The following is a 24,080-nucleotide window of genomic DNA, read 5'->3' as shown; positions in this document are numbered from 1 at the left end:
CAGTATTAGTCCTCACATTCTTAAACATTCCAGGAAGAGAAACTAATGTTATAAGTATAATTTTGAATTTCTAATCATATAACAAGCAAACTAGATTTAACATAAGGAATTATGTTATGTTGGCATTTCACCAAATACAAAAACTCCTGTGATTTCCCTTATGAACAGAAACCAAGTATATCTAAGAAGAGGAGTAATTTAGTCCCCATACAGCCTTAGGCTGACCAGAAAGCGATCTGAATATGACACAGAGCCAATAACTAAGTTCTCAATCTTTAAATCAAGCTTCAGTTGCTCTAAGATGAAAACTAGATCCAATGTGAATTCATTACACCAGTAAGGATCAATATCAGTTAGGACAAGCACATAGTTGTCATGGAGGTCAAACATTTCTGATTCATCATCAACCTCATCCCAACAACTAGAAATTGATGCTACCAGCATTAATAGCATGGAAGACTGAATCAAAAAATAAAAAAAGAACAGAATCCATAAATTGTCCATAAAGCCCGATTTAGTATAGACACTTGCCCAGAGTCCTCTGAGAGTCAATTTGGACACAGGAATAACTGTCTCTATTTTTGACGAAATTTTAGAAACACAAACAGAAATGTGCTCATTTCTCCAGAAAAATAATAAAGGAATACCATCTTAATACAAACTGGCATTTAACAAAAATATCCTTATTCAGCAATATAGTGTTGATAGCCTCAAAAAAAGCTAATAGATTAGAAGAAGATACCAGCACCAAACTGTTTATCTTCTTTAATCAGGTCCATAGTACATTTCTTATTCTAAGCACATTCTCAGAAATAAAACTATTTATGTTAAGTAAAATTTGTTGCTCTTAAATGTATTATAATATCTGAAGCTTCAATTTTATTAATAAAACTGAGTTTAATTCATAAAAACCTCTGAAGTTTTCATTTTTTGAAGTTCATCCTCCATTATTTCTTTTTCTTCTGTTAGCTTTTGAAATTCTTGCTGAATTTTCTGTAATTTCTAATATAAAGACAAGCGAGAGTCAAGAAAGGCTAGATATCTCCTCCAAATATTTGGGACCTCAAAAGAAATCTTGTCCCTCCTTTGGAAAGAATTATTATATAAGAGATTGTTACAAACGTATGTGAAATACATACATTTGCATTTACTATCCATATATTTGTATGTATGTTCTATAAAGGTAAAGGTAAAGGTTCCCCTCGCACATATGTGCTAGTCGTTCCCAATTCTAGGGTGCGGCGCTCATCTCCGTTTCAAAGCCAACAAATGTATAAAATGCTATAGAACAGTTTTTGTAATTATAGAATAAAAATAGTTGCAGATGTGATAAGATTGATATATATTAGAAGTAAAGCTTGCATGAGAATAAAGAGAACATTATGTGAGTGGTTCAGCATTAAGCAGGGCAAGAATATATACCGTTTCCCCCCAAATAAGACATCCCCTGATAATAAGTCCAATTGGGCTTTTGAGCACATGGCAATAAGGCCAAGCACTTATTTCAGGGTTCAAAAAAATATAAGGGTCTTATTTTCAGGGAAACACAGTAATAGCAATTAGTTATTTGTATAGAATAAAACCCTTGTATGTATAAAGGTTGGTACATCCAATGCTTTTTTAGCAATTACATTTTGTTCCAGTGACTTGGCCATTAAGCATAATGATTGCTAAATGAACATATTAACTAAGGGAAAGATGCTGCAAAAATCACTTCCTGCTGCCATCTCATTCAGATAAAATATTCTCCTAACTGTCTTGTGCCTGATCTGTTTCCCTCCCGCCCCCCCACCCCCATCTTGCTTTTTTTTTTTTTTTTGGCAGGGAATGATTGCTTCAAAAAGCTGTATCTTCCTAAGCTGTTTTTTCTCCATGGAGTAGCACTTCCCAAAATACTAACTGGGTGGTGAAATCCAAATTTTTTTATTACCAGTTCTGTGGGCATGGCTTGGTGGACGTGGTGTGGCTTGGTGAGCGTGGCTTGGTAGGCATGGCAGGGGAAGGATACCGCAAAATCCCCATTCCCTCCTGACTCTGGGGCCAGCCAGAGGTGGTATTTGGCATCTGGTTCTCCTAACTACTCAAAATTTCCACTATCGGTTCTCCAGAACCTGTCAGAACCTGCTGGATTTCACCCCTGATGTAATTGCAAGTTAAGCTCAACTAGACCCTTTATTAGTTGATTAGCCAGCTGGCTAGCTGCTCTATTGCAAGAAACTGATCACACATTAATCAGTAACACACTGATTAATTTTTTGTTGTCAAGCATATAAAATTCGCTCATAAATGCATGCATTGATCAGAAAGTGATTTTTTTTATTACTCTTCATTACAGTTGTATTTCTGAATGGACACTAACTGAGGTAGTTCCTAGCCAAGCAGTGGCTATATCACTGAATTTTGTTCAAATTATTAATTTAAGAATTGAAAGAAGGGTAAAAATTATTACTTACACCTTCCAGCACATCCTGTTCATTTACAACTCTGAAAAATATAAATATTTTATTGATTTTTTTCTTTTTAAGCTTTCAGTAATTTCTATATAAATTGATCATTTATTTAGAAAATTTATACTCTACTTTCCTGTTAGCATCATGTTCTAATTGTCTAACATAAGATAGAGTACAAATTAATATTAATTAAAATCAAAATTAAAAATAGCCATTTAGAGAACTAATAGTTAAACGCTTAGAAAAATGTACATTTTTATCATCTTCCTAAATGTTGGAAAAGTTGAAATCAAATGAACCTCCTTTGGGAGCACATTTCATAGTCTGGGAATGTGGAAACCAAATGGGAGAAGGCCATCTTCCAACGTCCCATACTATCAATGAGGGCATCCTTAGATCTCAGAGAGACAACTCACCAGATTTATTAGGCATAGAGGAAGAGTTGTCCTGCAGACAATCAGAAGATATTAAAAGCTTGAAAGTTCAACACCAGCATCTTAGACTGTAGGCAGCAAACAGCTGGTAAACCAGCAGATCTTTTAGTAATAGTCATAATATAAACCCTGTGTTGTATAGCAATCAGCAGCCTGGTTCTTGAATTTTTTACCCATTGCAATTTATGGACACGTTCCAAACCTAGATCTATTTCATGTGAATTAAAAAAATAGACAACCTACAACCAAAATATGATTGTGACTAAACAGTCACAAAATTCAATAAAAATTTAAATGTAAACTTAAAAACAGCCAAAAACCAATACCTACATCTCAGAGAACTCAAGGAAAGGTTATAATCCTCTTTATAGCTATCATGTGGACAGTGGCAGCTAGGAGTTAAAAAGCATGTGTCAGGGTCATGGATTTTTTTCAGCTTGTGAATCTCAACCTATGATCAGGTATGTAGAGAGAGAAGGGCTGCCACTTGTTTGCTAACCCTTGTTTTTTATGTCTATTTAAATAGTTAAATTCTACACCTTGACTGAAGTAATTTGCCTCAATAGATCAATGAACAAGCTGATAAAGTGGGCGCAGAATATTCAGGAACCAATGATGTTGGAAACTTGGGAGAGAATTTGGGTTAGAAATGTTAAATTTACGCAAGTGCAGAATTTAAGGGAAAACTTTTATAAGATGTTTTATAGATGGCATTTAGATCCTACGAAATTATCATGTATGTATCCAGATATGCAAGCGAAATGTTGGAGATGTAATTCTGATGATGCTACATATTTTCATGTATGGTGGACTTGTAAGAAAATTAAGTCTTTCTGGATAAGAATTTGGTGGATTATGCAGAATGTTCTGAAGAAGAAGATAAAGTTCCTACCGCAATTTTTCCTTTTGGGAATAATAACAGACTGTACAGTGATTGAGACTAAATTGATTTTGAACTTAATAACAGCAGCAAGACTGTTGATTGGACAATACTGGAAGAAAAAAGAATTACCCATAATAGAAGAATGGATATTGAAAGTTTCCAATCTGGCTGAGATGGCTAAAATCTCAGCCTTCTTGAAAGACAGTACTCAAGAAAAATATCTAAACGAATGGAAGAATTGGATTGATTATATTCAAAATATATATCAGATTAAGAAATTTCAGATTGCCTTTGAATGAAGGATGTTGTTTTTGATTTTAATGGAAGAAGTCAGGCTATGTGAGAGAGAAGGATTATAATTGTGTTAGATTTTAAAAATTTAATGTATGACTGTTTGTTTAATGAACTATACCTTGTGTTTGCTCCGGAAAGTCGGGGGGAGGGGGGTTTTGGAGGGAGGAGGGAAGGAGGGGGGGAGGGGGGGAAATTTAATTGTTGTAAAACTTTTTCAATAAAAAATAAAAAAAATAAATCAATGAACAAGCATGTGAAACATAATAATAATAATAATAATAACAACAGTAACAACAACAACAACAAGAGTTGGAAGGGACCTTGGAGGCCTTCTAGTCCAACCCCCTGCCCAGGCAGGAAACCCTACACCATCTCAGACAGATGGTTATCCAACACCTTCTTAAAAATTTCCAGTGTTGGGGCATTTACAACTTCTGCAGGCAAGTTGCTCCATTTAAGTTGTTCATGTTGTTAACTCATTTGTTTAATTTGATTCCCTTTGTGTGGAGAACAGGTCACATTTTAGATCATATTTATGCAAAAATATTTAAAATTCAAAAAAGTTCACAAACTTTTAAGCACCACTGTAATCACATACCAATTCCTTTCTGATGAATAACAGTCCAATAAAACCTATCCATATATTCTTCTCCACCTCAGTCCCATCAGCTCTAAAAATAATTCTGTGTCTGATCGAAGTTTCATTTATTTCGGATAAATTTGAGTTAGGATTTGAAGAAATCCTTTGAAATCTAAAACACTTTGAAGAACTGCCTGAAATAAAGTGATATTTTCTGAAGCAATTAAAATATAATAGTGCTCTTCAAGGAATATAATGTCTTGATATTTTCCTCTGAGATTCCAGGTAAGAGACTTAACAAAGTACAATTTTTTTATTAGCAGGTCTATCGTTTAATGTTTCTATGATTTAAAATAAATCACAATGCTTTAGTGAGAGACTCTGAGATTTGGCCAAGAAAGTTAGTGTAAATTGAGCAGAAAGCAATGTTATTGCTTATATAGTCAATATAATATGTATTTTATAATTATAAATATTATATATGTGTGTGTATGTATATGTATAAAATATTTTATATATAAAATATATAATATTCAGACAGACAGACAGATATTATTCACTATAACCTCCTTACTTCTGCACATTACTTTGTGAAATTTTGCAGATTTCTTTTCTAGGAACTTCTTAATTATTTGGGTCATGTCATATAAACTACCCCAAAATACACAGGTTAAAATGAAATTTTCCCTTCCCCATCTGCATCATTACATTGGATTTACCTGTGTAACTTGTTTGTTTGTCTTTCAAATACTTTCATTATTTCTATCATGCGATTGTTCATCATCTCAATTGTTTCTGAACAATTATAAAAACAGTTATTAGGTTGATATCTAACATTTTGATCTAGAAATAGAAATATAAACAATTGCACAAGATTGGGCAAAAATGCCACTGCTACTACTACTATTACTCTAATTATTGCTATTGCCAAGTTACATAACACAAACTAGAGCTAATTCAGTGCCAGGTAAATTAAGAAAGGGTCATAACTATCAGAGTTAGTCAATTAGGACCAAAATTTCAATTGCTAAGCATTAGTCATAAAACAGAATATCATGTGATGATGATGGCAATGGCAATCCATAAACACGCACTTCCTTGAAACTTCCTGCCAACTTCCAATGATCAGTGGGGAAGTCAACAAGAAGCTGCAAGTTGCAGGCAGCTCTCAAGGAAAGTAGGCAGATAAGTGACTGCTGCTGGGTGGGAGAGGGAAAAAGGAGCTGAGAGAGTGGCTATGGAGCCATGTTCCAAGCCTATGGTTTGGGATTACTGAGACTGTGATATGAAGGGAAATGATGTCCAGATGGCTGGGAAGGGTATACAAAGCCCAGGGAAGGTTTGCAAGAAATTGGTATGGACAGCAAACCACAGCATGAGTATAGAGGGACTGAGAAGGGTTATTCAGCTGGGGGAGACTTACCCAAAAAGATTGTGATATTTCCTGCCAGCTTCCCCATTGATTCTGCTTGTGGAAATCCAGCAAGGAAAGTCACAAATCATGATCAGGACATTGCAACCATTGTAAGCATGGGCCTGTTGCAAAGAGTCCAGATCACAATCACAAGATCATGGCAGTACTGAAATGATCAGAACTTCAAGGACCAGTTCTAATGACCCTTTGTTCAACATAATGATAGCTTCAAAGGTTTGCTGAATGAGTAGTGATTAATTGAGGGCTATCTGTAATTAAAATGTATATCTCAAATAAAAATATTCTATTTTCCACAGTGAAGTATTTTTTAACAGATTATTAATAGAATCTCCCTTATCATCACCACATGCATCCTCATGCACTTCATAAACTGTGCACCACACAGTTTATAAAGTGAATAAGAAATAACCAAACTCCAGCTCTTTTCCAATAGCCAGACCCCAGCTTTTTGTCATCTACCTACTTCTGTTAAATCATTTCAGGTTTCTGGCTGACATGGCAGCATACTAAATTTATGACCTGGATCACTCCTGAACTAAGTACTTTCTCTCTGCATCTGACTGACTAATTGGTGAACAAAAAACCTTTTCTGTCTAAACTATTGGCCATTTATTTGATTTGTAATTTGCAAAAAAAAAAAAAAAAAAACAGAAGGAAGAAGAGGAGGAGAGGGAGAAGAAGGATAAAAACCTAGAAAAAACATAATACTCTCTTCTTGCTTGAGGGAGAATAGCCTACTGATTTGGCAAAAGAGCAGCTAATAGTTTTACCTTAGTCTAACCCTGACTGAAATGAAAAATAAAACCAAATTGAACTTTTCACTACTTTAAAAGCTTTTTTGCCTAGTATCTAAATATTTATAATATGAATTTTGAGAGTTTGAATCAAATATTTACTACTTTAAGATCAAAAACTAAAATTTTGTATCATATGGGTTTATATTCCATTCAGCATAAAACTTAGTCTCAGTGTTGAAGATTCTACAGGCAATACTACATTCTGCATTTCTCAGGAGAATTTGCAATTCTTAAATGGAAAGTAAAGAAAAATAATGATTTTTCTACCTCCATAGATAGTCCAGTAAGACCTGCCATTAAACAAAAAATTCAAATCTTATCTTCTCTTTCCAACATGGATAAAGGCATAAAAAGCTTTATGAGCTGGATGCTGTTAATTATTTACTGGTAACTGTCATAGGATCACATCAATTATAATAATAGTTTCCAATATCCTTTTTGAAAAAATATTCTTCTACAAAAAGGATCTCTTACCTATCGTAGTAGGTTGATTGGTCAAGCATAAAAATTCAAAATCTCTTGAAGTTGTAATAAAATTGTAATAATCTTGACTATCAGGTACTAAACATTTCTAAAATGAATGTTCCAGGAAGGATTTTATTTTTTAAAGCTAATTATCTTTTTAAATAAATTGACTGCATTACTAAGGATTATTCTGCTATTTTACATAAAAATATTCAACATCTTTTTTTACTTTTGTTGTACCTGAAAGTTTTAAATCCCTTTTTACTTTGGAACAAATTTAATCTAATTAACATGAATTATAAAGATTTGAAAAATATAATGTTAGTAAGATTGCAGAAGAAAAGCAGGCACATAACTGAGTGCACTCTTCCATTGTGAATGGTTTTTTTCTTTTTGAGATGATGTGCATTTTATAAGTAGACCAACTGTTACTTGGTAATACAAATTTTATTTCTTATGTCTTCGCTTTTTGGACCTGATATCCACATAGCATGAAGATGCCAGTCACAGATGTTGGTAAAATGTCAGGAAATCTGCTGTTTAGACAATAGTCACTAAATCTTGAAAGTTAACACTGTCCAAGAGATACCAATCTGAAAGTTATATCAATATAAATCTGAAAAATACCTGTAATTGCCTCTGGTGATAATAAGGACTCCCAGCTCCAAAGATATATGAAATGTTTCCTGTGTCTATACTATTCTATTGAAAGTTGCAATATCTTGTTTTATTGCTTTGTCTAGAAGATCTGTCTAAATCATGCTTTGGAGTAAAAGATACTTTTTTCCTATGCTTGGTTTAATATGCCATTTCAGCTTTTACCTCATTTATTTTTATTGCTATCCATATTTTAATGTGGCAAAACATGTTTCAAACTTTAATTTGATAAAAACGACTTTTTAAATTATTTCCAAGAATATTTTTTCACATGAAAGTTCTTCTCAATAATTTGTAATATTTTCCAATATCTTGAAACTTAGTTAGATTACTAAATGTAATAAAGGCATCATAATTATGAAATCTTCCCATTAACCATATTAATTACTACAAAAATTGTTCAATCTTTTTCATAAAAACATTTTATAAAAGGCTTTTTAAAAAGATATATTTAAAAGATTGAAGATTTTTTTTTATAAACAGATTGTGCTTATGATTATACTTCACTTTCTTTATGCCTTAAAGATCTGCAAAGGACATAAATGCAAGGAGTGGTCGAAAGTTACTTTTTCATCACCATGATAACTTGAATGGTCATTATATGAGGAAGTCACTAAACAAGGACTACCTGTATTTAATAATTCTAATGCACTAAATTATCATTTTTAATATTTCAGCTCTATTGCACAACACAGAATCAAGAAAAACAAAGGAAGAAATTAATTTCTTTTACATAATACAGCTTTTACTAAGTTTACACAAAATAAAGCATCTTATTTAGCTATTCTTCTCTCTCAAAATAAATCAGTGCTATTAAATCTAGAAAAACCACAAATGTTTTCTAGTACAAATGGTTAACCTTAGAGGATATAGTCTATATTATTATTTTAAACTTTGTACTGCTTTGTGCTTATCCATATTGTTTTTATCAGTTATCCCTGTTTTTTTAAGCATAAATGTATTTACTATTGTTAGGTTCGGGCAATGAAGACGCAGGAGATGATACAAGTGACAACAGCTCTTTGGTTTATTGTGATCCCAGCAAAAGCCAACAGGCAAAAACCCCTCTTTAAATAGTATTTTGGCTGAGGCATCAGCCAATCAGCAACATGCATTTTCCCGCCCAAATTTCCCTCCTAAAATTCATATACATTACGCTCCTCCCCTCCCAGAACACATTGTACCATATTTACATAGTTTTTTGCATAACATTTGCATGTTATTTTTTCACGTAGTCACGCAGGTAGACAGGGCGTCTCCTAACTCTTTCTGACCTGCGCAATTCATTCCCTGGGAGTGAGTCGAGCTGGTCGGAGGGACTGTTTGTTCCTCCCAGCTCCTCCTCTGGGCCATCCAGCCCTGGATTATTGGCAGAGTCGTCCCTGCTGTCCTCTGGAGGAGCCGGTTGGCGTCGCTGGACTTCTTCAGACTCAGCTAAGTCCTCCGATCGCCTCGGGGTTGAGTTAGCTGTTGGTTCAAATATTGGGTAGTCAGGGTCTGGCTGTTTGGTTTCTGGATTGTTTTGTATTCTTTTTCGTAATTGATCTATGTGGCGTCTCCACACTCGGCCGTCCCCCATGTCCACTATGTATGACTTTGGGCCCGTCACTCCTACAGTTGTTCCCTTTAGCCACGCTGGGCCCTCACTATAGTTATGTGCCCATACCGGGTCACCTGTTGTCATTGTTCTGGTTCTTCCCTTTGTGCTTTGGTACCCATCAGGGGAGTATGTTGGGTTTAACCGATCTAGGGGGCACCAGAGTCTTCTACCCATTAATAACTCCAATGTGCTGCGGCCGGTGGTCACACATGGAGTTCTTTGTTGGACTGCCAGGAAGGTATCAATTTTGGATTGCCAATCTCCTGGGCTAATTCTAGATAGCGCTCCTTGGCACTGCGTACGAAACGTTCTGCAAGTCCGTTTGTCGCCGGGTGGAAAGGCGCCGAGAGGAAATGTCGGATGCCCTCTTCTGCCAAGTACCCCTCAAACTGGGTGGCCGTGAATTGTGGGCTATTATCGGACACTAGAGTGTCAGGCAACCCGTGTGTAACAAATAGATGTCTCAATACTGTGATTACAGCTTCCGCTGTTGTGGTTTTCATGAGTAAAATTTCTAACCACTTCGAGTAGGCATCTACCACAATTAAGAAGGTCTGCCCATGGAACGGCCCGGCAAAATCTATATGGATCCTGGACCAAGGACCCTGGGGTTTCTCCCAATCCCTTATGGGGGCTGTTAGGGGTAGTGGCCTTGATTCTTGACATGCTTGGCATTTCCCTACCCGGTCGCTAATGTCTTTATCCATTTGTGGCCACCACACGTAACTTCTCGCTAGGCTTTTCAATAGTTCCAACACATGCCCTCGTAATTTCTCCGGAATAACCACTCTATCCCCCCATAACAGACAACCCCTTGTACCGACAGTTCCGAACGCTTTTTTGTAAATTCTTTGAAACGATCCCCCGGTGCAATGGGCCATCCCCTCTGCACCCAACCGATCACAGTTCTTACGACAATGTCTTTGTAAGATGCCCTAGTCACTTCCGTAGATGTGACTGGGCCAGAGTCCAAAGAGTCAATTAACAAGACGGGTGTCTCTGGGGTTGGGTCTTCAATAGTCTCTGGCAACGGGCATCTACTTAAAGCGTCTGCATGTCCCAAATCCTTGCCCGGTCGGTGAGACAGTTTGTACAAATATGCTGCCAGAAGAATAGTCCAATGGGTCAGCCTGGGTGATTATGCAACTGGTGTTGGACGGTCCCCCGCCAAGAGTCCCAATAAAGGTCTGTCGTCTGTGACTATTTCAAATTGCCGCCCAAACAGGTACTCGTGGAATTTTTTAACCCCAGAAACTATAGCCAGGGCTTCCCGGTCTAGTTGGCTATAGTTCCTTTCCGCTGCAGACATCGTGCAGGAAAAATATGCGATAGGAGCTTCTGAACCATTCGGTAACCTGTGGCTGAGGACAGCCCCTACCCCGTAGGGTGATGCATCACAAACTAGTACTAGTGGCAACGTCCCATTGTACTGAATTAGAAGGCTATCGCTGGACAAGAGATTCTTAACGCCTTCAAATGCCTTAGCCTCAACCCTGCCCCAAGTCCAAACAGATTTTTTCGCTAGCAGTTTATGTAGCGGTTCGGCTACCGTTGCCTTATTTTTTAAAAATACCGCATAGAAGTTTACAACCCCAAAAAATGCTTCTAATTCTGTTTTGTTTTTTGGGGTTGGAGCCTTTCTAATGGCTCGCACTTTGCTCTCAGATGGGTGGATGCCTTCCTTATCTATCCGGTAACCCAAGAATTCTACAGATTCAACTCCTATCTGGCATTTGTTGAGTTTAATCTTAAGCCCTGCAGACCTGAAAATGCCCAAAACCTTCCGCAATTTAACCCCTAATTCTTCCAAGTTTTCTGCTGATACCAGTACATCGTCGAAATATGGAACTATTCCCGGTAGACCTTGTAGGAGTCATTCCATTAGGTTTTGGAATAACCCGGGGGCTACACTAACTCCGAACTGAAGTCGAGTGCATTTAAAAGCGCCCCGATGTGTGACAATCATCTGCGCTTCGGCCGTTTCGTTGTCAACTGGTAATTGTTAGTAGGCTTGAGCCAGATCGAGTTTGGCAAAAACCTGTCCCTGTCCTAACGAGTGCAACAAATGTTGCACTACGGGAACGGGGTAAGCACTCTTTTGCAATGCTTTGTTAAGTGTTGCCTTATAGTCAGCGCAAATATGGACTGATCTGTCCAGTTTGACTAGGGTCACTATTGGTGTCTCCCATTTTGCATGGTCGACAGGGACTAGTATTCCCTGGCTTACTAATTTGTCTAGTTCCCTGTCAATCTTGGGTTTGAGGGCGAACGGGACCCTCCTAGCTTTTAATCTAATGGGAGCCATCTGGGGGTCCAAATTGAATGAAATGGGGGTCCCCACGTACTTGCCCAGGCAGTCTTGGAAAACGTCCTCAAATTCTCTCAACAATTCGTCCTTCAGGTTGACTCCGCTTCTGTGAACCCCGTTTACTTCCATGCCCAAGGCTCTGAACCAGTCCAGACCTAGCAAACTGGGCAGGTTTCCATCTACGATGGTGATCGGCAGGGTTTTCTTGAATTGTCCATATTTCACTCTGACGGACGTGACTCCTCGAACAGGGATTCGGTTCCCCTGGTAGTCTTGCACTCTCAGCTTTTGGGGTTGCAGCTGGCGTTTCGCGACGTCTGGCAGGTCCCTTGCGATTGTGTCCCAAGACATAATCGTGATTGATGAGCCAGTATCCACCTCCATTTTACACTGCACTCCTTCGATGTATGTCTTGGTGAATATTTTCTTTTCTAGCCGTGTCGATGCGTGGCCCACTCTCACAGTGGTCTGATTCAACTTCGCGCCTTTTTCGAACTGACCAATCCCTGGCCGCTTCGCTAATCCGGCGCCCTGTTGATTGGCTGGTTTGAATTTTGGGCGGGAAGATTGAGAGGCTCGGCAGACCTGAGCTATGTGTCCTTTCTTTTCACACCGCCGACAAATTGCGTCTTTGAACCTGCAATTCTGTCGTTGGTGTTGGCCTCCGCAACTCACGCACTCATCCCGGTCGCCTCTCTCCGGCCTCCCGGTGTGGAAAACCTCTTCCTCTTCTTCACCGTCCGATTCGGCCTGGATTTCTTCGCTGTGGACTAGCGTTGCTTTCGCCGCAGCATTTGGCGTGTTCAGCTTTTGTAAGGTTTCCGCCGCTTTGGTGGACATCTCGTGTGCCCTGGCCTCATCCTGGGCTATCGCCAGGGTTAGGTTGCTTTTCGACAGCAGCCGCCTCTGTAGTCGGATGTCTCTGACCCCACAAATGAGTTGTTCTAATAAAGAGTCCTCCAAGTCTCTATACTCACAGTGGTTTGCAGCTTTCCTTAATGCGGCCATGTACACGCTTATCGATTCGCCCTCTCGCTGAACTCTTTGCCTCAACTCGAACCGTTGTACAAACTTCGATGGTACCGGCGCATAGTGTGCTCGTAGCGTCATCTGTAGCATTTGCCATGGCACCGACTGTACCGGCGTTGGTTCCAACAGCGATTCGGCGGTATCGAAGACTTCTGGCCCACAGTGGCTCAGGAAGTAAGCACGCTTCCGATTATCCGATACTCCTTGCAGTTCGTTAGCTTCGAGGAAACACTCGAAATGAGCCATGTACGACCCCCATTTCTCCTTGGCTGGGTCGAATGGCGCTGGCGGCGTATAGCTAGACATCGCTATGTATCCGCCCTTGATACTGGCTGGGTTTGAAATTACGTTGCTCCTTCAGCTCTTTTCCTAGTCTCACTGCCTTCAATATCCCACCCTCGTCGCCAATGTTAGGTTCGGGCAATGAAGAAGCAGGAGACAATACAAGTGACAACAGCTCTTTGGTTTATTGTGATCCCAGCAAAAGCCAACAGGCAAAAACCCCTCTTTAAATAGTATTTTGGCTGAGGCATCAGCCAATCAGCAGCGTGCATTTTCCCGCCCAAATTTCCCTCCTAAAATTCAAATACATTACAACTATATTCTGGTATATTTTACATTAGTGTATTATTAATGTTAAATTTTCAAAAAAACCAATTTTAGGTTTTTTTAATTCCATAGCTTAATTTAAATCCAAGTTAAATTTCTAGACATCAAAATTAACTACTGTAGATTGCATGATCTAACATATATTTTCTTAATTTGGCATTTTCCAAATTTTGTAAAACAAAGATTTATGATACTTAAAAATCATGTCAGCTAAACTTGTAGTCTAACAATTTAGAAGAAATTGATATGAGACAGTTGTCCTAAAATATCTTATATGCTTTTCATGTTTTAACAACATTTTATATTTTGAAGCACTTACGTGGTTGTCCTGATTCTTCTTGGAAAACCTGTACCATATTCATCACATCTTCAGTTAAATGTCTTGTAGCAAGTTCTAAAACAAAGTTTTTTATAACTATTTAGTTAAATTATTTGTCAAATATATTTAATTAATTCATTAAAAATATAAAAAGTACTTTTTTTCCTATAACTGATTAAAACTTCCAAGAAAATTTGATTATATTAAATTTTATATGTTGTCAGGAATCTAATAACTGAGCGAATGATTCTCAGATGCTCTTGATAAAAGATACCTTATAAAGCGAATTCTGTTATTCCAACAATTCATGTTAGAAATACCAGAAAATCCAGGTCTCTATTGAAATAATTCTTAGTACTGGGAATTCCACTGAAATATTTCTTAGTACTGGTAACTTTTTGTTTTATTCTAGAAACTTCTAGGAAAAGGAACAAATAAACCAATAATATGGTTATCATTTCTAAACTTTTGCAATACAGAATACTCTGGATGGGTAGTTGTTTACATAATGTTCTGACATATGAAGAAGGCACAAATTCTATCTTTCTCTGTTACTGCAGTGACATTGAAGGTGACATTGAAGGTGTTCAGTTAAAGGTGTTCAGTTTCTTTATTTGATACCAGCAGAGGAAACTAGCTTTAGGTAGTGTTCTAACTTCAAAAATCATTTATATATGACTTTTTATAATATGAAAGTTCAATTCTCTGGAAGATACTAAAAGTATTTGTATTTTCTGGAACACCATAAAGGTGCCCACCCTCACCTATTTTATTCATTTACATGTAGATATTACTACCTCTGCATTACCTCTTTCTATCTTAACTCTGTATAGTTTGCTCCAGTGGTGAAATCTGAACTGATTTGTCACTGGTTTTCTAGTTGCGCATGCACGCTGCGCACCAAGCTCGCACTGTGCACATATGCACAATGCGCACCAAACATACGCTGTGCACACGCACGCAAAGTATGCACCAAAAGGAGGCTTAGGAAGGTAAATAGAACAGCAGGGGGGGAAATCAGCTGTGGCATGCAAGCTTGGGAACCTTTTTAAAAACTTTTTAAAACATTTTTTTACTGGTTCTCTGGTAAAAAATGCTTTAAAGGGGTAAAAAAAAGTTTCTGACGATCACAGCTGTGGCATGCGATCATCAGAATCTCTTTTTTTTTTTTTTTTTAAAGCATTTAAAGCATTTTTTACTACCGGTTCTGGTAGTAACCAGTAGTAAAAAGGTAACTTTTTTACTTCCATGATCGTTGGAATGTCTTTTTTTTACTTTTAAAGAATTTTTTTACTTTAAAAAAAAAGTTCCGACAAACATGCATCACTCAGCTGATCTTTGGAACTTTTTTTTAAACTTTTTTTACTACCAGTTCGGTGAATCAGTAGCATTTTTTACTACTGGTTCAGGCATTTCACCCCTCGTTTGTTCTCTATATCCGTAGAGGCAGTTCAGGTGTCAAAAAGTAAGCTAAAAGGCTTTTTCCATCCAGCCACAGCATGATGAGGGAAAGTCTGTGTTTTGTGAAATAACATGGCAAAGCAGGAAGTATGCATTTTGAAATCTGAGCTGACTCTGACCACACAGAGAACAAACAATGCAGAGTTAAGAGGTAAAGAAGTGATGTAGAGGGAGGGAAAAGTGCTCCTTTGCCCAGAATTACAGCAGCAAAGGTTTCAAAACATGTCCTGAGGATGAAAAAAGGGATATTTGTTTATGTAATATAGCATTTTTGTTAAATACAGATGAGAAAGTTTATAACTATCTGTATACCCATTATGTAAGGGGAAGGGAATGTATATTAGATTTTTTAATGTATCCGCCTTCAGCCAGAGTGGATTTTTTCTAATGTTTAAAATTAGGTGTATTCAATACTTGGGCGGGAGGTTTGTATACTTTTTCTTTTTTGTTATTAGTGTTGGATGATCGTTAGTTTTTTTCCTTTTCTTTGTTTTGTAATTGATCTTTGATGATAAAATAATAAACATGTTTTTTAAAAAGAGAAAAGAAAAAAGACCCCTCTGGAATTCTCAAGACAGGCCTGGACACCTTCCTTCCTCCGCCTCCTGAGTTCTACAGATCTTCATAAGGTAAGTGAGCATTGTGAAGGATGGAGAAGGATTGTGTGGAATCAAGGGGGCAAGCAAGCTCAATGCCTTTGGAGACCTGGCATGACAGGATTTGGGGAGGGGGGAATAGATAGGTGTATGTGCTGAAACATCCCGGTGATTGGTCGCAAAGGCAAATGACTGGGACAGTCCTGTACAATTCATAACTTTGAAACAAGATCATATATAGCTTTGGGTGGGGGGCCTGTTGTAACTTTGAACAATCATTAACTGAACTGTAGTACTTGAGGATTATTTATATAAGATTCAAATGCATCAGAATAAAAACTCTAGTCAGTGATTTCTGATTTTGACCTATCCAACTTTACTATCCAGTATTTTCACTTTTGTCCACATTAGCCAAAATCATTTTTAAAAATTGTTTTTGAGGCCTTAAGATCCATGATTAGCAAATTAGCAAATTACCTATCTAGAATCTCTAATCTATGCTCTCCAAGCAGAAATTAGGTGCCCAATTCAGCCATTCCAGCTGCTGTGCTATCAGCCCCCTCTACCATAAAGATCCTACAGGAAAAGGGCAGTATGGACAACCGTGGGATCTGGCAGGGTGAGAACTGTGAACCATAAACACAAAGCTTTTACAGTGTCCCAGTATAACAGATATAGTGCCCTTGCTGACCTTAATAGGAACACTAAAGTGACAGATGTCTTTAGTCTTTAGAAGACTAAAGAGCAACAAAGATGATTAGGGGACTGGAGGCTAAAACATATGAAGAACGGTTGCAGGAACTCGGTATGTCTAGTTTAATAAAAAGAAGGACTAGGGGAGACATGATAGCAGTGTTCCAATATCTCAGGGGTTGCCACAAAGAAGAGGGAGTCGGGCCGTTCTCTAAAGCACCTGAGGGTAGAACAAGAAGCAATGGGTGGAAACTGATCAAGGAGAGAAGTAACTTAGAACTAAGGAGAAATTTCCTGACAGTTAGAACAATTAATAAGTGGAACGACTTGCCTGCAGAAGTTGTGAATGCTCCAACACTGGAAATTTTTAAGAAAATGTTGGATAACCATCTGACTGAGATGGTGTAGGGTTTCCTGCCTGGGCAGGGGGTTGGACTAGAAGGCCTCCAAGGTCCCTTCCAACTCTGTTGTTATATTATATTATTATTATATTATTACATTAGATCAAGGTAGTTGTGATACTGATAACTCAAACAATCAAGAGATTATGGTCCGAGATGAAGAACTTACTTTGGAAAAATGTGTATCAAGTATTACAGATCAGTCACACAAGAAGAGCACAGTATCCAAAAAGAGAAGCCACCTTCTGATTGGTGATTCAATTGTAAGGGATGTAAATTTAGGAAAGGATATGGAGGTTTTGAAAAGGTCAGGTGTCTACCTGGTGCTACTGCCAGCAGAGACAAGAGGCGTATTCTTAAGATAGCCAAGAATGCCAGTAAGGATTCTGATGTTGATGTTATTATACATCTTGGCACAAATGATCTGTCCCAAAAGGATGTACTTTCTGTGCAGAATGATTTCCAGAGCTTGGGGTATGAACTTAATAGCATAGGTTGTAGGCTTATCTTTTCAGAGGTTTTACCAGTACATAAGAAACAAAAAGGTAAGCGTGTAGTGGAGTTTAATGTGTGGCTAAAGGAGTGGTGTAAAAGGGAAGGCTTTGGTTTTATTAGTCACGATGTCTGCAACTGGTCCAATGAAAAACTGTACAAAAGAGATGGATTGCATCCATCAAAGAAAGGGACTGAGTTACTTAGCAATAAATTCACAGATTTTCTGGATAAACATTTAAACTGAACAGTGGGGACAGAGAATTAATTGATACAGAAAATTTCTGTCCCCAGCAATCGAAAACTAAAAGGGTTATCAGTGCATGTAACATAGATGTCTGTGTGGGTAAGACTATCAGCCCTGCTATCAAGCAAAACCAAGCATTTAACAGTGAGTGCCATACCATGTGCACTAAACCAACAGGTTGCAAGAAAGTAGGGGCAGTCAGGCACAACACAGGTTATGTAGACAGTAAACACAAGGTCAATCCAAATGGACTCAAATGTCTATACACAATGCACAGAGTATGAGGAATAAACAGGGTGAATTAGAAATTCAAGTAAATGAGGGCAGATATGATATTGTTACCATTACAGAAACTTGGTGGGATGAAACTGACAAATGGAACATACAGCTAGAGAGATATAAATTATTTAAAAGAAATAGACCAAATAAAGGAGGAGGTAGAGTTGCACTATATATAAGAAATAACAATATCTCTACAGAAATAGAGCACAACAATGATGAAAATCATCTTGAATGTATTTGGGTCAACATAAAAGGGGTGAAAAACGATATTGCCATAGGTCTATACTATAGGCTACCCAACCAAACAGAGGAAGTAGATGAACTTTTTGCTAGTCAGCTAAATAAGATATGTAGGAAGCACATCACAGTAGTAATGGGGGATTTTAACTACCCTGACATCAATTGGGAAACAAACTCTGCACCAAGTGGAAGATCCAACAGGTTCCTAACAAACCTAGCAGACAACTTTGTTTCCCAAAAAGTAGAAAAGGCAACAAGGGGATCAGCCATACTGGACTTAATTCTCACTAACAGAGATGAAATGATAGACTGTGTTGAAGCTACAGAAACCTTGGGGGCAAGTGACCACGCAATATTGGAATTCGACATTAAGCAAATACAAGTAGTAGAACAAAGTCAAACTAGAGTCTTGGACTTTAAGAGAGCTAATTTCAATAAACTTAGAGAGAGCTTCAGAAGGATTCAATGGATGAGAATCCTCAGGGGGAAAACAACTCAAGAAGCTTGGGAAATTTTGAAAAGTGAGATTATAAAAGCCCAATACCAATGAAGAAAAAAAATAACAGCTCTCAAAAGAAACCAGCATGGATGCATAAAGAACTATCTGACAAATTGAAAGACAAAAAGGACAAATATAAAAAGTGGAAAGAGGGGCAAATAACTAAGGCAGAATATCAGCAAATAGCCCGAGCCTGTAAAGATGAAGTGAAGAAAGCTAAGGCTCACAACGAACAAAGGCTAGCGACAAAAGTAAAAAATAACAAAAAAAGCTTCTTCCAACATGTTAAAAACAAGAAAAAAGTCAAGGAAACAATTGGCCCATTGCTGGGAGAAAGTGGCAAGAAGATGACAAGCAACAGGGAGAAAGCAGATCTACTTAACTCATTTTTTGCATCTGTCTTTACACAAAAGGAAAAAACAGCACCACAAAAAACAGATTAAAAACACAAGTTAAAATAGGGAAGAAAGTGGTAAGTGAACACCTGTCTACCCTAGATGAGTTCAAATCACCAGGACCGGATGGGTTACAAGGTTCTGAAGGAACTGGCAGACGTGATCTCAGAACCACTGAACTATATCTTTCAAAGATCCTGGAGCACAGGGGAGCTGCCAGAGGACTGGAAAAGAGCTGATGTAGTCCCCATCTTCAAAAAAGGAAAAAAAATCAGATCCAGTAAACTACAGACCTATCAGCCTGACCTCAATACCAGGGAAGATTCTGGAAAAGATAATCAAGCAACGAATCACCAAACACCTAGAAGCAAACAAAGTAATAACCAAAAGCCAACATGGGTTTGTCAAAAACAGATCATGCCAGACTAATTTTATTGCATTTTTTGACAAAGTGACAAAATTAGTAGACCAGAGGAATGCTGTCGATATAATTTACTTGGACTTCAGTAAAGCATTTGATAAAGTAGACCATAACCTACTACTAGATAAAGTAGAAAAATGTGGGTTAGACAGCACCACCACCAGATGGATTCGTAACTGGCTGACCAACCGCACTCAACGTGCAGTCTTCAACGGAACTACATCCACATGGAGGGAAGTATGCAGTGGAGTACCCCAAGGCTCTGTTTTAGGCCCAGTACTCTTCAACATCTTCATCAATGACTTGGATGAGGGGATAGATGGGGAACTCATGAAATTTTCAGATGACACCAAGCTGGCAGGAATAGCCAACACTCCAGAAGATAGGCTCAAGTTACAGAAAGATCTTGACAGACTTGAACATTGGGCGCTATCTAACAAAATGAAATTCAACAGTGAAAAAAGTAAGGTTCTACATTTAAGCAAAAAAACCACCAAAATGCACAGGTTCCGTATATGAGGTACCTTGCTCAATAGTAGTACCTGTGAGAGGGATCTTGGAGTCCTAGTGGATAACCATTTAGATATGAGCCAGCAGTGTGCAGCAGCTGCTAAAAAAGCCAACACAGTTCTGGGCTGCATAAACAGAGGGATAGAATCAAGATCACGTGAAGTGTTAGTGCCACTTTATAATGCCTTGGTAAGGCCACACTTGGAATACTGCATTCAGTTTTGGTCGCCGCGATGTAAAAAAGATGCTGAGACTCTAGAAAGAGTGCAGAGAAGATGTCGTGTCCCACTCCTCCGCTGACGGCCGGGTCAGGGAAATCCGAATCAGGCTTGCCTCTGCAGCTCTGCCCAAAGTCCTAGCAAAGTCCTCAGAGCAGGCAGGAGACCAGAAAGTGACTTCAGCAAGATAAGTTCGACTTTGCCTGACTCAGAGACTGCCAGAAAGCAGATCCTTTATATAGGCCAGAAAGCAGATCCTTTATATAGGGGTGTGGCTCCATGACTCAGCACTCATTAAGGCCTGCCCCTCCCTTCCTTCTGTTGCCTCCACCTATCCAGTCTTCTGATGCGAGGGTCACTCCAATCAGCAGCTGTTGGAAATAAACTTTCCTCAGGCTCACATGCTGTGGAGGAGGGGGAGGGTTCTAGCTGCTCCGTTTGCCTGGGCATGGAGCCAGGGCTGGGGCCGGGGGATGCTTCCTCCTCTGCAGCCTGCTTGGGCATGGAGCCAGGGCTGGGACCGGGAGGTGCCCCCTCCTCTTCAGCTTGTCTGGGCATGGAGCCAGGACTGGGGCCGGGAGGCATACATTCCTCCGTGTTCGGGAGCAGATAAGAAGGCCCCGGCTGCTGTGAGAGCGGGCAAGACACAACAGAAGAGCAACAAGGATGATTAGGGGACTGGAGGCTAAAATATATGAAGAACGGTTGCAGGAACTCGGTATGTCTAGTTTAATAAAAAGAAGGATTAGGGGAGACATGATAGCAGTGTTCCAATATCTCAGGGGTTGCCACAAAGAAGAGGGAGTCGGGCTGTTCTCCAAAGCACCTGAGGGTAGAACAAGAAGCAATGGGTGGAAACTGATCAAGGAAAGAAGCAACTTAGAACTAAGGAGAATTTCCTGACAGTTAGAACAATTAATAAGTGGAACGACTTGCTGCAGAAGTTGTGAATGTTCCAACACTGGAATTTTTAAGAAAATGTTGGATAACCATCTGACTGAGATGGTGTAGGGTTTCCTGCCTGGGCAGGGGGTTGGACTAGAAGGCCTCCAAGGTCCCTTCCAACTCTGTTGTTATGATATGATATGATATGATATGATATGATATGATATGATATGATATGATATGATATGATATGAATTATATTATATTATATATATTATGATAAATCTGAATTCTTACCTTCAATTATATTTTTTGGATCTTTTGGAGTGGGAGGTGTTGGGCTTACTGCTTTTTTCTTTTCCCTGTCAAAATGTATAGTATTGGTAGTATTAAAACTAGATTTATATTCAGTGTCCATTTAGCAAAGTTCTAAACATAAATTTTACATGTCACAGCTTATTTATGTTAAAAGTACAAAATCCTATTTTGTTAATATAATACCTTAAGTAAGTATTATAATAAGTAATATTAATTACTTAAGTAATTACATAAGTGATATAATATAATGGGTTAATGATAATTTGTATATATTATGTAAAAGACATTATTCATTTTCAGTGCTTTAAGAATAAATTTCAAATAAGAACAAACACCAAATATGGTAATTCCTGTTATTTTTGACATTACTTCATAAAAAAATCATTATCTTCTAGTGTTGTTTTCAAAAATAATTATGTCACAAATAATAATACTCAGAATACTGAAAGCAGGGTTAATATGAAAACTGAGAGTCAATATGAAAATTAGAGAGCTGGAATACTAGAAATAAAATCTGAAACACTCATTTCAGCATTGGAAGTTTACTGGATAACTGAGAGATTAGTGAATAGTTCTTCTCTGTAGAGGGGCCTGCACTCTAGAATGAATTTTACTTTGAGATCCAAACAGCCCTCACACTGCTATTGTTTAGAAAAGCCATAAAGAACTACCCGTACCTCTTCTAAATTCCAAATATTCTGTTACTGTAAACTTCAATAAAGGCAGTGCTAATACTCATGCTTTATATGCCTGCATGGCCTGGCACTAAAAAGTTGACCACCTTTTTTACTTAGAGCAGAGATGTCAAACACAGTGTCATGTTGTCATCATGTGATTTATCATGACTTTTCCCCCTTCGTTAAAACGGGGGTGGGCATGGCCAGCACATGACGCATCCAGCCTGCAAGTTTGACACCCCTGACTTAAAGCATTAGTACAAGCTGTTGCCCCCATACTGTCATAGTGAAAACTTATATAATTGGTTTATAGCATGGGTGGAAAATTTTTCCAAAGGGCCATGAGAAACTGGGACTGTTGTGGAGAGCTACCAACGCCCTTCTCCCTCCCCATTGACACTATCCCATCACCGCCTCCACTACCCTATTGCTAACATTGCTGCCGCCATGGGCTAAATAGGGAGAGCTAAAGGGCCAGATCATCATAACACTGTTGCTACACAAATTATTTTCAATTTTGGAATATGGGTTACTTTATAAATCACTTTTGAATTATTTGCTATTTGTATTACAGTATACATACTATGCCCTATGTGCTGTGCTGTGCTATGCTTCCTCAGAGCAGGGAAAACTGGCTCTCAGGACTTCAGAGTGGGGCACAGTGCAGCATCAGTGTGATGCCTCTCCCAGATGCTTTCCCAGATACTTCTTCAGATGTCAGGTTGGGGAAGGATGAACCAATTCCTGGCACATCAGGAGGGGAATTGGTCAATGGCTCTAAGTAACCGCTTGAGAGTGATTTGGCTGAAGCACAGCTACAGCAAGATAGCCCTGAGGCATCAGATGGAGAAAACATGCAGCTATAGCCAGTCAGGGATGAGGAAAAGGAATAGCCTTCTGCACCTGATGTAAGAATATGTAGTGCAGAAAAAAGGCAGGAGCAGTGAAGATCAGCCAGATTACTTGCAAGGAGAAAGCCTCACCCTTCTTGATGGGCTGTACCAAAAGCTGACTATTTAGCACAGCGGACAGATGGAGGTGATGCTGGGAATGTGTTCATTTCCTAGATGTGTTTTCTGGTCATTGTGATTCCTGCCTTGCTTTAGATTTGACACTATGCCTTTACTCGGATCATGCCTTGTGAACTCACCTTTCTTGCCTCATGAGCCTTCTTTTATTGTGGATTTAATTTTGCCTGATGGGTTTATTTTGACTGGGAAACTTTCAAGTGCCTTGCGGACTCATTGGCCATTGCTCTGTGAATTAGCATTAATCTGCTTGGTAAACCCACTAAACTATGTGTATGTGAATGAGTGGGACAACACAAGCAGGAAGATGCAGGGGCTGTGTACCAGGAGTGGATGGGCAAGAGGAGGCCAGGAACTTCAGAAATGCTGTCAGAAGAGCAACTGGATGAACCTGGCTGAAAATGAGAGAGAAGACATGCAGCTGTAGCCAGGAAGCTCAGATAACCAGTAAGAAGCACAAGGTGGAGAAGGGGCGCAGCTGCAGTCAGTTCGTTGGAATGAGGAACTGCCTCCTTCACAGATCTCAGGCCATACAGGGCCAAAAGGAGGGAGACATAGCAGTGGTTGGCAAGGCTACTTGCAAAGAGACGGCCACACCCTTCCTAATGAGGTGCACTGGCTGGTGGCTACTTAACTGGTGCGTGGAGCAAACCGATGTAGGAAACAACCACCTGTTTCCTGCAGTGCTTGTACTCCAACATTTTGATTCCTGCTTTCATTATTTCGGATCTATGCCTTGTTTGCTGACCTTGTGATTGGACCTTGGATTTGGCTTGGATTCTGAACTTGGTCCTTGGCTTTAGTTATTTGGACTGTGCCTGAACTTTGGACTTTGTGTGTGAACCTGCAAACTTGTG

At 38.8% G+C, this 24,080-nt stretch overlaps 1 protein-coding gene across 1 annotated transcript in view; it reads right to left on the bottom strand.

The window, feature by feature from the left end:
- Positions 1-24,080, bottom strand: part of CCDC7 (coiled-coil domain containing 7) — a 250,176-nt gene that overhangs the window by 184,770 nt on the left and 41,326 nt on the right. Inside the window, exons 9-13 of the mRNA XM_058179731.1 lie at positions 21,498-21,562; positions 13,861-13,935; positions 5,361-5,436; positions 2,454-2,484; positions 913-1,002 (exon numbers count right to left, since the gene is read on the bottom strand). Coding sequence (XP_058035714.1) covers positions 913-1,002; positions 2,454-2,484; positions 5,361-5,436; positions 13,861-13,935; positions 21,498-21,562 — 337 coding nt within the window. The remainder of the gene's footprint in view (positions 1-912; positions 1,003-2,453; positions 2,485-5,360; positions 5,437-13,860; positions 13,936-21,497; positions 21,563-24,080) is intronic.

Source organism: Ahaetulla prasina, chromosome 4 (assembly GCF_028640845.1).
Source record: "Ahaetulla prasina isolate Xishuangbanna chromosome 4, ASM2864084v1, whole genome shotgun sequence".
Lineage (NCBI taxonomy): Eukaryota > Metazoa > Chordata > Lepidosauria > Squamata > Colubridae > Ahaetulla > Ahaetulla prasina.
This window is presented reverse-complemented; position numbering and strand designations above follow the sequence as displayed.